The following is an 18,485-nucleotide window of genomic DNA, read 5'->3' as shown; positions in this document are numbered from 1 at the left end:
AAATAAATTTGATGACTTTGAAGTACTGATTAAGTTATCAAATGCAGACATAAGTGATGCTGAATTTGAATGTGGGAAGTACAGTATATACAGGAAGGACAGGAGAGGTGTAGGCATTATGCTCTTAGTTAAGAAGCTTATTAAATCTAAAGCAGTGCATCTATTTGACATGAGTGATGAGTGCAATGTTGACTAAGATTGTTGTGATGTAAGCACTGGTAAAACAAAATTGAGAGTAAGAGTGTGTTATAGGCCTAATAACTGCAAAGAAATAATGTGCCAGCAAATCAGTATGTCTCGTAATGGAGGTTTTAACTTTCTAGATGTTGACCGGAAAAGGTTAAAATCCCCCATTATGAGACATTTGTGGGTTGCTAGTGTGTTGCTAATGTGTCGATCACTCACACATTAGCAAGGCTTTTGTGGATTTCTTGGATGACTGTTTTTTTACAATGGCACATTAGAGAGGCAACAAGAGGAAGCAATGCTATGGATCTGGTTATCGACAGTGATGCTTCATGCATTAAGAATCTGCAGGTAAAAGACCCATTGGGTGGCAGCGATCACAGTGCACTAATGTGGAATTTAATTAAAGACATGACTACCATCAAGGGTAAAGGGAAAGGCTTTTGCTTTCAGAAGGGTAACTACAGTGGTTTAAGACAGTTTAAGTACTGTGCAGTGGGACTAACTGATGATGTTACTTGTCTGCCACGTCTCAATAGATGAACTATTGATTACAGACTAATTTATATCTACTATAGGCTTCTGTATCACCTGATAATTTCTATGCATCCCATGCACTTTTCTTCTCTGCCACATGTCTCAATAGATGAACTATTGAGACATGTGGCAGAGAAGAAAAGTGCATGGGATGTATAGAAATTCAGGCGATACAGAAGCCTATAGTAGTTATAAATTAGTCTGTAATCAAGTCACAATAGAGATTAGACAAGCTAAGGCTGATTATGAGAATTCTCTGCAAAAAAAAAAAAAAAACAGCTAACATTTCTATGCTTATATTAACAGTAGAAGGAAGTGGGTTGAATCACATTGGGCTACTTGATTGATGTCTGTGGGTTAACTGCTGTTGACACTGCTCAGATTGCAGACAGATTGAATGGGTATTTTGCATCTACATTCACACATGAGGAATTCTTTAGGGAAGGGGATGCCAGAAGTTTATCAAACTGTAATGAGGAGCTAAATGACTGTGATAACTGAAAGGAAAGTGGAGAAGAAATTGCTGAAGATGGAACTAAAAAGGCACCTCAGATGGATGGAATCTAACCACTTGTATTAAGGGAGGCAGCAAAGGAGATAATCAAACCCATAGCCATAATTATGAGAGCATCTTTGGATTCAGGGGAGGTCCCTATGGACTGGATATGTTCAGATGTATCCCCATTTCATTAAGGGGGGGGGTCAAAAGGTGACGAGTAATTACTGGTTAAAGAAATAATTCAGGATCATCTGGACAGGCATGCAGTTATACTGCAATCACAGCATGGAATTGTTAAGGGGTCAGTGTTGTCCAACCAATCTGATAGGTTACTATGATGGACTGACCAAGGAACTGGATGTAAAAAATAATTTTAGCATCATATACTTTGGATTTCAGGGAGGCTTTTGATACTGTTGCACATAAGACTGGAGCAATGTGGCATTGAGGGCAAGTCACTGCTACGGATAAAAGGATGGTTAAGTGGAAGAAGACAGAGTGGTTATTAATTGGCACTGCTCTTCATGAACTGCAGTTATTAGTGCTTGGCCCATTGTTGTTTTTAATATTTATCAATGATGTTATTGTAGGTATATCATGCTGAATGTCTAAATTTGCAGATGATACAAAGGTTGATAGGGTGGTTAATGACAGTCATCAGGATGAGCTACTGCAATAAGATCTAGGAAAATTGGGTGGATGGGCTGAGAAATGGCAGTTCAAGTTTAACATTGACAAATGCAAGGTACTGTATATTGGTAGCAGTAACCCAGAGTAACTTCTCAACTGTATGGTACTACATTCAGGGTAGTTGGAGAATGAAAAATACCTGGGGGGGGGGGGGGGGAATTGAGCAGTGCAGGCATTCCGCCAACTCAGCTCATTGGGTGTTGTCAATGATATAGAGAAACTTTGATATCAGAAATAAAGAGGTGATTATTCCTTTGTTTACACCCATGGTTAGGCAACTTGAGTACTGTATACGGGTCTGGAGGCCTCACTTTAGGAAGGATGTAGATCTGCTGAAACAGGTGCAGAGAAGGGCAACCAGACTAGTGAAAGGAATAAAAGGGTGCTTTAACTAGAAAGACTTCATTTCTGCAAATTGCAGTGTCTTGAGACTAGGCACCTGCAGGCAGATCTGATTGAGATGTTTAAAGCCTTTAATGGATTGAGTAAGCTGAATGTTAATGGCATTCTTCCACTTGCATGAGGGGCCATAAATTCAAGTTACGGAAGGATGGTTGCAGGATGGATGTTCGGAAGTTTGCCTTCAGCCAGTGAGTGGTTGATTGTTGAAAGTCTTTCATCCTTTGTTGTGCAAGTGATGGGTTGAATAAATTAAAAGAACTAGACAAGTTCTTGAAAGGTACAGATGGATGAACTGTGTAGGGTTTTTTTTTTTTTTTTTTTATGCATCATTTACCATTACTGCTACATGCATCATTCAATTGAAGAATCTGTTTAACCTTTTATAAGAAATGCAAATTTTTCTTTTTTATGTAACTTAATAAAGGATGCTTAATCTTTCCCTTTTTTTTTTTTTTTTTTAAGAGGAGGAAAAATCTGTATTTCTGACCACTTTAAACCTCTCTGGGCAAGGAATGTACCTAAGTTTGGAATTGCACATGCTATGGCCCTTGGGGTAAGTATTATTAAATATTTGGTGAAACAACTAATTTAGCTGGTAGATACTAAATTTCATTCCTTTATTTATGCCTGAACTTCCCATGCATAAGCATAGCTGCCAACCCTCTGCCTGTTGCATAAAAAAAAAATATTAAAACAGCATTAAATTGGAATTTTTCTTAATTTTATTTAACAGTATGGCCATATTGTTTACTGTAATTGTTCAGTTAGTCATTAAAAAAACACACACACACGCACAACTTTATTCCATTTCTGGTGCAATGCTGTGTACATTATGGCCCAGGGATGATACCCTTTATTGATTTAGAAAGCAGAAAAGATTAATTAAAGATTTACTTTCAGAGAAAAAAAGTTGTTTTCAACTCTTAATTTCACATTGCTAATAGTCTAGAAATATGAGCCAAAACACCACTTTCCTTGTCAGTTACAAAAGAAATAAAGACGGACAGACAATACATCATGAATGGCAAAACAGAAAGAAAGCATTAGTGCAAGTTGACACATTCTGCCATCGAGGTGATTTTGCATGGTGATACATACAATTAAGTGTTATAACCTTAAATATTTAATACATTCATTGCAGACACCCTATGACTTGATGAATAAATGTGGTTAATTTCACACTCTGGTGGGCAAGTGACTCGCATTTCCTTAAGGTGGTCAACAAAACTGCTATCTTCAAACAGAATTCATAGACAGCAAGTTGCCCACTGGGTTATCAAAAGAATTAGTTGGAGGGAAAAAAAAAAAAAATTTTTTTTTTCGCTCCCTGTTAAAATTCAGGATGATTCTTGTAGATTTGACGTTGCGAAATTCAAATATGGCAACCGTATTGCTTAGCACCCATCAATTTTAAGGGAGAAGGGATTAAAGTCAAAAACTAAGTTTCTAGTAAAAAAGATTTTATATATTTTGAAAACATGTTACGTACATACTAAATACTGAACAATGGGTCTATTAACCTTATTCTTTTTGCAAAAATTTTTATATCTGATGGGATGAGAAATGAGTTTTTTGCCTTTTATAACCATTCATTGGTGACTGTTGGAATCCCATACGAGATTCCAACAGTCTGTCACCGTATTTGGACTCCACTTTTCCTGGTATCTTTTTTCCATTTGGGAAATATCTTGGTGAAACCTTTCACCGTGTTCATCGGAGACTACTCCAAATTTTCAGGAAAAAAGTCTAAATGGGAACGTAGTAAATGAAGCTTTAATGACGCGTTGTGTCCCAACTGTCTGTATGCTAAAATTAGCTCATCCACAATTTCACTATAATTTTGTAATTTTTCATTGCCTAAAAAGTCCTGGCAGATGTTTTCGAATGTCTTCCAGGCTCTTATTTTTGTAGCATTTAATTTTTTAGTGAATTCCTCATCTTGCAATAGTAGTTTGATTTGAGGACCCACAAAATTCCCTCTTTTATCTTAGCCTTACTGATTTGAGGAAACTCTTGCCTCAAACAGGAAAATTCTTTACCTTTTTTTGTCTGTTGCCTTCACAAATGTTTTTATCAAACCGAGCTTGATTTGCAATGGAGGTAAATAAATTTTTGATTTATCCATCAAAGGAGGGTGTGCTATATTTTTCTAGCCTGGTCAAAACTGCCACTTTTAGGTCAGCACAGGTATTCCATTTGTATTCTTGATATCATATTTTTTGCAAAAGAACCTGTAGATTCTTGTACATTTCCTTCATGTGAACTGCATGGGCTAATGGTATAGATAGACACTTATTTCCATTATGATGTAAAAGTGCTTTTAAATTGACCTTTGATGAGCCTCCACTGCTCAGGGACATGCTCCAGATGTAACTCTTTCATTAATTCTTGGACGTTGTTACAATAAACCTTAGCACCATCCATGAAGTAATAGGTGGTTATATTAGATTCTCTTCTTATAAAAAGACACCTTGGCACCCTTTTCAAGAAGGTTCCGTTGCTAAAGCCATGATCCTAGTAATTGAGTCTTGGTTTTGGAGAGGTCCAAATCTCTGACCAATTTCTTCAATTCTGCCTGAGTGATTAGATGCAATTTTGTAGTATTAAGAGTTGAAAAGTCTGGATCTGTACTCATTTTGGGATCTGCATCTTTTGGAGACTCCTTTTCCGATCCTGAATCAGAGTAAGAGTTGAAAAGTCTGTGTTTCTGGTGGCTTTGGCATTGTATCATCATGAGGAACCAGTCTTAGAGCAGAAGATATATTGGGATATTCTACTTTATGCTTGGATTTACCAGAAATATTGGTCATGCAAGAGTAACAATCATTTATGTGGTGTATCCTCGAGGTTCCCGCCTTATCACTAGAACAACAAAAGTCATTGATTTTTAACTACCCTAAGCCAGCCTTGAGCATGAGGTACAGAAAATCTTTGGAGCCCATTCTTTATCTTGATCTCTAACCTTATATCCAAAATAGAGTTCATAGACTATTCTTGAAAGTTGTGACAGTGGCTTTTGCTGCGATTGTGATACCACTTCTACGCAAACGTAGCAAAAGCTATCAGGCTTAATTCAACAGGAATGAAACATATTTCACATGCAGTTGAGGTATGTGCGCATAAGAATACAATTAAGAAATTATAGATTTTTATTTCTAATTTGAACACAATTCATGATTTACACTACTGTACACAACACTTGTTCACTTCGTTCACCACTTGCTTTTTGAAACAAATACACTTTCTGAAATTCTTGCTTGGTGTAGAACCTACTCATATATATTCCTGTAGAGATGTTTCTAGAGAAGTCTGTCAAAGTTCTAGAACCTTCCAGAAATATCCCAACCTTTTTTCCATCCTTTATCCCAATATTCTGGAATATTGTAGAAAGCCCTCAATTTTTTTAGAGAAAATATGATTAAACCAAGTACAGGTCTTGATTTTTGGTCCGACAATATTTAAAAACTGGGGATAATGAGAACTTTAAGTATTTCCTAAGAGAATCTGTCAATTATTTCAGGGAGGAAATTGATGCTGACCTACGTTATTTAACTTAAATATAGTCATATTTGAAGAATGAATTGATTTTGAAGAAAAAGGTGTGGGGGGGGAGAGTTTCTAGTACTTCACAACATCATTATAAAGAAGATAAAGAAATATTTTGCAGGCCAGTTTCAATGTGAGAACCTAAAATACTATTTTAAAGGAAGAAAGAATTGATGTACGGTGATCATCCTTGGTCAGGAAATTAACCGACCCATGCATATGGTCAGAGAATATTCAACCAGGTGAGGGGGGGGAGACTGAAATAAAATATTCTCTTGCTAGTGCCATTGTTATAAACAAAACTTTGACTCATCATTTCGGAAGAGGTGCAAAATCTGCTACAGTATCTTTCTTGAAGTAGTCATCAGTTGCTGTCTAAGACAATGCATAGGAAGAAAAATGTTAGATAACCTAATGTTTAAAAGCATACCTTACTTGTAAACAATCATATGGCTGTATTTTTTCAGTGAAATTTTATTTTCACTTTTCAGAAGTTGGCAGTTATGCATAAATAATATATCCCCCTCCTCCCTAACAGGAAACTTCTGATGGGTATTTTGAACAAGGTAAGTTTCATTTTAACAGTGTCTTCATCTTAATTAATGCTTTAAACCAAAGAGTTTGAGGTAAGCTTCATCCTAATATTAGAAGTGTTGGGTGTTTTGATATGTATTATTAGTACAGCCACAAAACTTGAGGCAGTTAGTAAAAAACTACATACAGTAGTTGGTAGTAACTTAAAATACGGATGTTAATTTGAAGATTAATAATGCCATTATTCTATTCTGTTCTAGTTGGGACCTTGGTTAGCTGTTGAAATTCCAGATATGATTCAACGAAGTGTCATAGTTCACAAGAACCAACTGTAGAAAATTGATAGCAAAATGCTAATAAATAACTAAGGCATGATGGAATTTGTATTAATATTTTATTCTTTCAGTTTCATAATTAGATTAATGAAAGTGCTCAAGATTTTGAATAGTTTTTTTCCTAATACCACAAGATTTTAAATTGTAATAAAAATATGATTATCCCATTAAAAATGTGAGCATGCATGTGCTGCAGTTAAGAAAGAATTACCACTGCTCATAATGTTGGACAATAGCACTGCCACTATTACAGATAAATGTCTTCTTGACATTTATAACATGTTGAATCTGGGTTTTTTTTTTTTTTTCTCTCCCCCATTTATGCATCTTTTATAATTTAGCCAGTGATACTCTGTCAGTAAATAACAGAAATTTAATGACTTGTTTCATGCAGTTAATGAGAGCAAGATATTGAATTGTCCTGTTGGAGACTGAATGTTAAAAGCAGCATATTCATGTGAGTGACTAATTTGTATGCCTATAGAAAATTGATAGATATTAAAATGTATATTCATATCATATATAGACCACTATACATTATATGAATTCCTTTTCAATTGGGGAGTATTTGGTGCACAAAAAAAAAAAGTAAACCAGAAACTAATCCAAGTTTCTTTAATCAGTTAGAAAGGACATAGAAACTGATTCCTAGCCTGTACCTAAAATAAAGTAGCTCTGTTAATAGATTATTGATTTGATGTAAAAATTTGAGATGTATTCAAGAAATTATCAGCATCATTAGAGGAAGGTTAAATACACATTGCCAACAAACAGATGAGCTAATGTGAACAGTAGTCTTTGCAGCCTTATATAACATTTATTCATAAAAAAGATCAAAAGTTTCAGGACTGAATCTTAAAAATACATGAACGTCAAATTAAATTTTTTTTAATAGATATAATTTCTGGCTACAATGTGCAAATATTTGTGTATAATAGAAGCACTTCAGAGATAGACATGATATCATTGAAGATAATGCAGAGTGTGGGGGACCTTACACATCAACAGAGGTTAAACTTGTTTCCCACATTAGAAACATGATTTAGGCCAGTCTTAAAATAAGGATTTATCATTAACATCAATGAGGCATATGATGCAAGAAAAAAAAAGACCTCCCCATCCATTTCACTCCAAATGTTTTTCTAGTTCTGCCTTGAATTTATTTAAGCTGTCAACTTCCACAACGATGATGGACGGAAGTTTTTTTTTTTTTTGGCAATCAACCACCTGCTGGCTAAAGACAAATTTCCACACATCTGTTTTACAACTGTCTTTTCCCAACGGCGCCTCCGTAGCCAGGTGGGAAGGAGCAGCAGTGCGTAGCACACGCTTCTTGATTAGACCAGGGTTCAAGCCCGTCACCGCCAAATAGGGAGGATGCGGAAAGGTCAGGGAATGACCACCGCATATTCCCGGAGCCATATGGCCTTAGTTGCTAATGCTCCTAAAAAACCAAATAACAACTGTCTTTCCTCAATTTGAATTGTCCCCTCATGCAATTAATCTTTGCAAGAGGAAGAATCCCATCAGCATTGAGCTTGCTCAAACCATTCAAGCCTTATACACCTCAATCAGATCACCTAGTCTCTAACATTGCAATTTGCAGAATTTAAGCCTTTCTTCCAATCTTTCTGCCCTTCTCTGTACTTGTGCCAGCAGCTCTACATCCTTCCTAAAATGAGGCCACCAGACCTGTATTCAATACTCAAGGTGTGGCCTGACCATTGCCTTATACAAGGGAATAATTACCCCCATATCCCTACTAGAAAACATCCTGTATATCATTGACAAGACACCTTGAGCTGCCCTTGCAGATTGTCTGTACTGCTCAGAAAACTTCATATCTGACTGCACAATTATCCCCAGGTCTTTTTCATTCTCCACTACCCTGAGTGTAGTATCACACAGTTGATGTGTTACTCTGGGGTTACTGCTACAATATGCAATACTTTACATATTTCTCAATGTTAAACTTCAGTTGCCACTTCTCAGCCCATCTGCTCAATTTTTCTAGATCATGCTGCAGTAGTTTACTGTCATTAACAACCCTGCAAACTTAGACATTAAGCCTGATATACCTTCATCAATATAATTAATAAATACAGAAAACAACAATGGTCCCAACACTGAACCCTGGGGGACTCCACGAATAGCAGTGTCCACTGATTACCGCTCTGTCTTCTCCCACTTGACCATCCCTTTATTCATAGCAGCAATTTGCCCTTAATGCTATACTGCTCCAATTTGTACAGTGGTCTTCCACGTGCAACAGTATTAAAAGCTTTCCTAAGATCCAAGTATATATCAAAATTATTTTTTGCATCCAGTTCCTTTGTGACCACATCATAGTATCCAATCAAATTGGTCAGACAAGACTTTTCCTTAACAAAACCATGCTGTGTCCAAACTATAAATAAAGTCTTGTTTAGATGATGCTGTTCAATGATTCCATTGGGAGAATTGCATCCATTTGTCATTTATTACAAGGATGTTGAACTTCAGAATATAAGTTTCTGCATAATCAGTGACTGCCTTTTACATGACACAATTGCAGTGCATGTTTTTCTAACCAACTTATTTGAATAGTTTCATGACAGAAATCAGACACATTTACTACTTCAGTGATGGTTCTGCAGCTCAATACAAGAATTTCATTAACTTTTGATATCAGTGCTAAATAGAATTTCTTTGGCAAGTCACCATGTGATGTTAATTTACAACCTCGCCAATACATTGCATGTATTTGTGAAATTTCATTTGAAGAACATGATGTATTGGTAAATTTCATGGAGCAGCTCACTCATTTCACTGGCCTGCTGGATTCCTGAACAATAAATTGCCAATCTTCCAGCTCCAAAAACAACAGCAGTGGGACAACAATATAGCTTGCCTGAAGTAGTAATATCAACTATAAATGAAAAATTCCAGTCCATTACGAAGCAGTGATTCAATCTCTTCACACACATGCTTATTTCAAATTGCATTGTGTTTTAAATAATTTTTTTGCAGTTATAGCTTAGAAACCAATAGAACATCCTCTATGCTTGGAATCCTAAATAAAGACCACTTTTCAGGCTTGGGAACTTGCACTAAAGAAACCCATGCAATTTCTTTTCTTGCCATTTGCAATATATCCTTTCTCCTTAAACCAAAGGGCAGAGTAATTGTAGAAAAAAAATTTCACTCTTGTAAATGCAATAGTTCTGTCCTTATTGAGATGTGAAACTTCACCATCAAATAAATGTGGAAAATATAAAATGTTTAATGCCATTTTTTAGGCCTTAAGTAGCAAGACACAACCCTGAAAAACCATGATTCTTGTTGCTTAAAACCTGCTCTTTCCAATGGTGGCAAAAACAAGAGAATTGAAGATGTCCCACATTAAGATATTTGCCCCTAAAGATAGGTCAAATTTTGAGTCTATCTTTGAAGGAAAATATCTCAGCCAGCAAACAAATATAAGAGCTCATATTTAGTTAGGCTGAACTTATGCATATGTTAAATGGAATGACCAAAGAAGAAAGTGCCAAAGGTTTTTATTTCAAAGTTATGACTTTTCAAAAGTCTTGATTAAATTTGTTGCGACAAATTTTTGGTGCCAGTTGTAGACCACATTGTAAAAAATGTGAAGGTTTTTGAGCCTGGACACCAAAAGTTAATTAGGTTTCAGAGCACTACCTCTCACTGTTGTGCAACAGTAACACTTAAAACTTGGAAAAATTTTTGTGACTTATTCCGCATAACACAAATGAGCTCCACAAAAAAGGTGCTGGTGTCTCAAGCATACTGTATTTTGCACAGCTTCTTTGGAAACCTGTTTAAACATCTACACAAAGTTTCAACAAAATTTGAAGATGGTTGAGTAGGGACCATCTTCAAAATTAGGCCACTTGTCATGGAATCACCCGGATGTGAAATGCCGATCAGTTTGTCAGCAACCTGAGCAGGCTCATCAATATCAAGTGGATTAATGTAGTTCATCCTTTCACTGTTTACATTAAAGGATTCTTTGCCATAGATGTCTTGTAATCTGCCCAAGCTTGCTTAACGTCCTTTGTGACTGGAATGCAGGCTAGTTTATATCAACTGTCAGCATCTATATCACTGATAATTTATATGCATCTCATGCATTTTTCTTTACCTGCACAAGTCTGATCTCTTCATGTGTTAGAACTGAATGGATAGCCTTGAATATATCTCTTAATTGATATAAAAAGCCTAATAGCTTCTACAATAACATTCCTGTATGCTCCCCATTTAGAATTTGCTGTTGGTCCTACTGCATGGAATTTAAAAACTGTCAGCAACCACTGTATATTTATGTGTGCCTGCCATAATATACAGCATATGGATAGCCCATGTAATATGTATGAAAAAAAAAAATAAATAAATAAAAATTGCAATCTGTCGGTCTGATTTTAATGAAATTTGGAATGGCTTGACAATCGTTTTTAAGATGCCTAAATATCCAATTTTTTAAAAATCCATCCAACAGGAGCCACATTAATTACACACCTAATAAATCCTATTTCAAAAAAGCTAAGAGTAGGGACTTGCTTTTTGTACAAATGGTAATCAAGCTATTGGTTGAAACTTCTGCTACCATTAGGCAAAAAAGGAATTCATGGGGGTGGGAGGGAGAGAATGGGATACTGCTACAAAGTACCGGTAAGCTTTGTTATGATATAAAAAAAAATGTTCTGAAAAGAGAGCTTGACTGAAAGAAATTGTACACTAGTCAGATTTCAATCATTATTCACTTTGAACCCTTTGGATTCAATTTTTTTTTAATATCAAATGCTCCCACGTAATAAGTAGCTTGTAATCACTACTAATGAATAATTTTCTGCAAAATCCATCAAAATTACCAATTCTCCTGTCATTAGGCTTTCCTTTGTTGACTTCAAATGGTAGCTTTGATGTTTAGCAATGTAGTGATGACAGGAAAGGTTAAATATCTTTGTACTCAACTCTTCAATAAAATCTGTTGTTAATTGCTTTGTGTCCAGTGTGTATCCATTGCTTGAATTCAATAATATATTCTGGTTCATTGTTTTCAAAAATATTCTCTAGAAGCTTTTTTAATTCATCTATTCCTGGACATTTTTCACACCGATGAAGCATACAATCTTTTGACTCCAAATCACAGACTTTTACCAATGAGCATAACCTTGTAATCACATTCAACAGGACTTGCTGCTAGCGCTGCTAGCATTAACTTGACATTTTGATGGATTGTGCATACACATTCAGAATGTGTTCCTGGTGCACCAACTGTGACACACTGCTTGGGTCGAAGTTCACAAAATTTAGAAAATCCAATGTCAGATCCCTTTCTATCTCGGTAAGTTATAAACATTTCCTTTGAGTTTCATTTTTATTCCGTCTGCATTTCATATCCGACTAAATTCATCATTTTTTGCTTTACTTGCTCAGAATGCTTTTTTTCCAGGTATGGCCGTGATTCCTTCTTCTGCTTTGTTTTCTTTATGGACCAACTAACTGAAGCTAGTTTTAATATTTGAAGTATTTCTGAATGACTTGATACCATCAACTTTTCTTTCAATTCTTTCAGCAGCTCATTGTAATCTAAGCAATTTTCACACTGATAACTTGCACTTGGCTCCATGATGTCATTTGGATCCGAACCACCAATAGATACAATTTTACTGGCAATTACATCTTGTACTTGACTTGCCTTCCTTTTGGCAGAGCCTTGTGAGTCTCTCTTAGTCATTCGCTGAAATTTCAGAGGAGAAATACCAATAGCCATCAAACTTGCATTCAAGCTTTCAGTCACATGCATTTTGTCATCATGGTCTGATCCAGATGAAGTTGATGGGCACAGCTTCTGGCCTGATTTTATGTCTACCCTTGTTAGGTCTTTTTAAAAGTAGTCTGCCATTGACAAATGAATTGGTTGTAAACTTTTTTTCACCATATGATTTTTCTTCTGGAAAGGATTGCAATATGAAAGCAAAGCTTCGTGATGTAGACAAACTGTGTCTTCTTCACCCAGTTTTAATCCACACTTTGTACTTAATTCTTTAAATAATTTTAACTCAGTTTTGCGTGTATAGGATAGCACATGACATTTATAATTATCTATATGACTGATGATGCATGAGTCCAGCTTATCTCCAGGAAAATCTTCTGATTTCATGGCTTTCATGTTGACTAGTGGACATTTCTGCAAGCAATGAAAACTTAACTTTATTACAGTCAAACAATAAAAAATAGAGGAACAAAATAAACAAACTGTTCATCATGCATGAAACCTGAGGTTTCTGCAGCACCCGCCAAAAAAAAAATTTTTTTTTTGGCGGGTGCAGCAGAAAGAGAAGAATGATGATATCCAGCTCAGGACACTGGGTGTGCCCAGCCCATACTCACCAGATGTGATCCCCTGGGGCTGTTCTAGAATGTTCATCAGTTTTTTTTTTTTTTTTTGGAATTCAAGAATATTCTAGAATATACTCTATTTCTAGATTATTCTAAACATTTGGCCAGATTAAGGAACTGTTCTAAAAAAAAAAAGATCTCACAAAATAACAATACGGCACATAAAACTACTTGATGTTTAGGCTTAATTTTAAGGCCTTGAGTGCAAAGACACAAAACAGATAAACCATGAACCTTGTAGCTGAAACTCTGCTCTTTCCAGTTGTGGAAAAAACAAAAAGAATTGAACGTGTCCCATATTTAAGATAGGTCAATCTTTGAAGGAAAATATCTCAGCCAAAAAACAAGTATAAGAGCTGATATTTAGTTAGACTGAGTTCATGTAGTTGGTAAGTGAAATGTCCAAAGAAGGTACCAAAGGTTTTTATTTCAAAAGTCTTGCTTAAAATTTGTTGTGACAAATTTTTGGTGCCAGTTTTAGACCACATTTTTTACAATGTGAAGGTTTTTGAGCCTGGACACCAAAAGTTAACTAACTAGGTATACCAAGTTTCAAAGCACTACCTCTCACTGTTGTGCAACAGTAACACTTAAAACTTTGAAAATTTTTTGTGACTTATTCCGTATAACACAAGTGAGCTCCACAAAAAAGGTGCTGGTGTCTCAAGCATACTGTATTTTGAACTGAAATTTTGCACAGCTTCATTTGAAACCTGTTTAAACATCCACACCAAGTTTCAACAAAATTGAAGATAGTCGAGCAGGGACCCCTAGGCCACTTGACATGGAATGACCCATCTGCATTCATACATGAGGAATTTTTAGGGACAAGGATGGCTAAAGGAAACTGATTGATTTTGTGCTAACTGAGAGGAAGGTTGGAGGAGAAATTGTTGGAGCTAAATGTAAAAAAAAAAAGGACCTTGGGTGGATTGGATCTATCTAGTTATATTAAAGGAGGCAAATAGACCACAATTATAAGAACATCCCTGTGGACTGGTGATATGCAAGTGTATTCCCAATTTGGGGGGGGAGGGGTGATGAAAGGGAGACATTAGAAATAACAGACCTATTCCAGGGAAAATAATGAAGTTACTCCTTCACGAATGCAGTTATACTGCAGTCACAGCATGGATTTGTTAAACAGCTAATAGCAAGTGAAATGAAATTGTGATAAATCATATAGTAGAATTGCAGAAGATTATGAAAGGCATCTATAATCTGACCTCCAGATATGATCAGAAAGCATGTTGTGTGATGGAACATCCAGCAGCCACCTTTCCACAATTCTGGTCTCTTTCAAGGTTTTTCATGCAGCTTTGTCACAACTTCAGTATTTGTTTGGTGGGATATATTCAGCATTAATATGAAAAGAAGCATGGTTTTCATTTTTTGTTTGGCAATTATTTTGTCTTCCATTGATTGACTATCTTTTAGTTTCTGTGTTGTGCCAGAACAGGCAACTTTCATTACAAGTAATTACTGTACTTTGGATCTTTATTCAAAATTTTTGATACACTTTTCTTGCCTAAATTTTCAGCTAAAATTTGTCTGTTTCTTTATCCTCATTGAGTTCTAATGCTTAAACAATGATTATTTCTAATTAGAAACAATCTACGTTCTCTCTTCTTCCTAAAAATCTTTCATACCATTCAAATACACAAACTCTTGACATAGTATTTTCACCATAAACTTTAAGTAACAACTCCTAGTTGGCATTTTCTTCAGTTTATTAACAATTGGATGTTAGTGCATTGTTCAATTCTTTTGCCTGTAATTTTTTCAGCAAATTGCAAAGTAAATGAGCATGTTGGGATGTGACTTGGCAGACAACTAGAGAAAGCTTCAAAGTCAACTGGCGTGGAGTGGATGCATGTGCAGCTAGTTATGGTGTTAACAGTTTTTCAACACTACATGGCAACACTCAAGAACCAAGGGTCAGTCCTTAGTGCTACCTTGTTTGATATTCAATAAACAGTATAATAAAAAATGTGCAGATGATCTCACAGAATATTTTGGATGGCACACAACTTGAATTCTGGTTGAAAACCCTTCAACCATAATTCAGACCGTATTTACTAGATAGTAAGCACATTACATACCAGGGGTGGCGAACTTAATTTGTGATGCGATCTACCATCTGAAGAATTTCATTTTAATTTATGCAAAGTTTGTGTCTTCATGTCATCTGCTAAGCTTTTAAAATCGGGAATATACTGTGATGAGGTCATCCGTAAGAGTAGAGCAATTCTTCGTTTTTTTTTTTTTTTTTTTTTTTTGAAATACGAAAAGGCTGATTCACATTGACATGTGGGACCAAAGCAGGAATGTAAAAGTTCACTGCATTTTTTTTCCACGTTTGGGTACTTTTCTCGGCAAACATATTTCCAAAAGTCTTTTTCTGATGACCTGGCTTTCAGGAAGATATCTTTTCACAATGTAATAATTTCATTTTCAAGTGTCGAATTTCCCCATGTATAAGATGCACCTTAATTTTGGGGCCCGAAATTTGAAATAAAGTTATTGAACTCAAGTTTTATTCATCATAAAATTCATACAACTCCTCATCACTGTCAAAACTCCCATCCATTAGCTTGTCCTCATCTGTGTCTGATGACGAATCACTGTTTTCATATATTGCCTCGTCCTCAGCTCCATCTATGGCATTTGAAATGCCACACTTCTTAAATGACTTGAGAACGATCTCAATCTTGATATTATCCCAGGATCTTTTCACCCAGATACAAACTTCTCCTATAGTTGGTTTCTTCACTCTTCCTGCTGGTGTCAAATTGTCCCCAGAAGACTTAATCCATTGGTTCCATTCATCTCTCGTGGCAGCTTTGAAGGGTTTGTTAATGCTGACATCAAGTGGTTGGAGCTGGGATGTCAAGCCTTCACATATGATGGCAAGTTTTGTTTTTTGCTCTGCAGCAATCTTCTTTGTATTTTTTGTTATGTGTGCCCTGAACTGATCAAGCACCAATAGGGCAGGTTTGCGTAAGAGCCCACCTGGTCTCCTGCTCCAAACTTTCTCAAACCAGATCTTTATCCCATCCTGATCCATCCAACCCTTATCATGAACGTGGACAATCCCTCCTCGAGGAATGTCTTCTTTTGGCATTGTTTTGGGTTTGAAAATCAGCATAGGAGGCAGCTTAGTTCTGTTAGCACAACAAGCTAGAACAACTGTATAATGTCTCATTTCATGTCCACTTGTCGTTACAGTTTTCACCTCCTTATCAACAGTTCTGTAACTTGGGACTTCAAATTGAAGGGGGACTTTGTCCATATTTGCAATCTGTCCTAACTCAAACTGATGTGTCTTCTGACATTGAATGACAAAACGATGAAATTCAAGGACCTTCTGCTCATATCTTTTGGGCAAGTCTAGTGCGTGTACGCATGCTTAGTCCATTCCGTTTCATGAACCTGAAGCACCAATTGTGTCCTCCTTTGAAATCAGTAACTTCTTTTTCATCAGCAATTCTTCTTGCCTCATGCTGAACCATCTTTGTGGACACAGGAATTCCAATTGCCCTTTAATCCATATCTTCAATTCCCTCTCTCTAAATCAGGCCATTTTGCTGACTTTCCTCTAATGGCCTTCTTCTGCCGTGGCGTTTTCGGTAGGGTTTCTTCCCGTAGGCAGTCTCGGATTGTTTTCTCAGTTGGAGGAGGACCAAACTTACATTCAGCAGCATGATTTCCATTCACTTTTGCAAACTGGATCGCTTTTAACTTGAATTCAGCACTGTACGAAAATCTTTTCTGGGGATAACGTAACCTAATATACCAGTAACAAGTGCAAAGACAAGCGGGAAATGCAAGTAAAAAAAAATCTACAACCACTGTATAAGACACCCAGTTTTTAGACCCCAAATTTTTCGAAAAAAGGTGCATCTTATACGGTAATATTTTCTCTATGTTAAAAATCTCAGCAATTGTTTTCTTCAATTTGTTTCATATCTAAGTCGACATTAAATCGATAAGAAATATATTGAACAATGTCTTCAAAGTCATCCTCAATTTCAGAAACATATTTCTCACTATTAAATTCAAAAACAGGATATTTTTGCAAATGAACTTGCATATTTGCAAAATGATGGAATTTTTTTCTTTCTTTGAGATCCTTAGCCATTGCCAAAAATTGATATTTATGTGTAGAAATATTACTAATCATGCCACCTACAATTTTTTATTTATTCCTTGTAGTTCCAAATTCAGATCAATTAATTTACTGGTAAAATCTGCCAACAAAGCCAGACCACACAACCACTCCGTATCTTGAAATTTGCTGAATGAAACTTACTCCCACTCAGCCACCTCAGATCTGAGTTGCATTTTGAAGAGATTGTCCTCTGATGGAATTCACGATTTTGAAAGGTATGTCCATAACACTTAATTTAATCTTTTAGTGGATGATACAGCGGTAAATCAAAAAATCTGAGAATTCACCATCCTTTTGGCACAATGCAATGAATCCATTAATATGCTCCATCTGTTGTTATCGATACGAGCTTAAATAGTGGTAATTAAATTTTTTCAATAAAATTTTTGAATGCGTTAAATATATTAAGACCTCTAGTTCTTTCTTCTAACAAAACCATACCCAGCAGTTCTCTAGTGGCAGAATCATCGAAAACCATACGAATAAAAATTAGCAGTAGAGCTGTATCACTGACGTCTGTAGATTTATCCAGTTGTAAAGAAAAGGACACGCAATTGTTCGCTCACATTTTTTCGATGCTTCGCATCACAGTGTTTCGAGATAATTGCAGATCTTGAAGAGCACTTTTTTTTTCTTAAAATTTTCAAAAAGAGAATCTGTTATTTCTAAAAATGCGTCTTTGATGAATTGACCATCAGAAAATGGTCTGCATTTTTTTGAAAGATGACTCACTTTAAATGATGCTACAGTTACTGCTTTAGATTGTAAATTAGGTGTCATGAAGAAATTTTGTTGCGCAAATAATCTGGATTTAAGTTCTTTTAATTTATTTTTTCTAAGGTTACTATTAGGCAGAAAATCCGACATGGTATTTATCATGTAGTGTGTTGAAGTGCCTCTCTAAATTTCCTTTTTTGGGTCTAGCCACGGAAGCATTGAAAATCAAACACCATTTTTCTTTTATCATTACAAAAAAGTATTCTAGTTCCCACTCTTGATGAAAATGATACGTTTTACTCTTTTTCGTAGTATTAATTTGAAAACAAGGGATATTAAATTAACGCATAAGTACTGTCCAGTTATTAATATTAAGTAAGCTAAATAAGAATTCAACACATACAGTATACTCTCTCCACAACATAACTGCGTGAATTTTCACTAGACAAGAGTAGTCACGTGGTTC

General features: G+C 35.8%; 1 protein-coding gene across 2 annotated transcripts in view; it reads left to right on the top strand.

The window, feature by feature from the left end:
* Ufc1 (Ubiquitin-fold modifier conjugating enzyme 1) overlaps positions 1-18,485 on the top strand; it is an 84,982-nt gene that overhangs the window by 46,110 nt on the left and 20,387 nt on the right. Inside the window, exons 4-5 of one of the 2 annotated variants that reach the window (XM_090388823.1) lie at positions 2,777-2,867; positions 6,655-6,774. In XM_090388823.1, the coding sequence (XP_090244949.1) occupies positions 2,777-2,867; positions 6,655-6,729 (166 nt within the window). In that variant the 3' untranslated portion in view covers positions 6,730-6,774. Of the gene's footprint in view, positions 1-2,776; positions 2,868-6,654; positions 6,775-18,485 lie in introns of those variants that run through there. The other variant, XM_090388831.1, reaches the window with a different exon arrangement.

Source organism: Mastigoproctus giganteus, chromosome 2, assembly GCF_048544385.1.
Source record: "Mastigoproctus giganteus isolate SK-2022 chromosome 2, ASM4854438v1, whole genome shotgun sequence".
In the NCBI taxonomy this organism is placed as follows: domain Eukaryota; kingdom Metazoa; phylum Arthropoda; class Arachnida; order Uropygi; family Thelyphonidae; genus Mastigoproctus; species Mastigoproctus giganteus.
The sequence above is the reverse complement of the archived record's forward strand: the minus strand, read 5'-3'. Positions and strand labels throughout refer to the sequence as shown.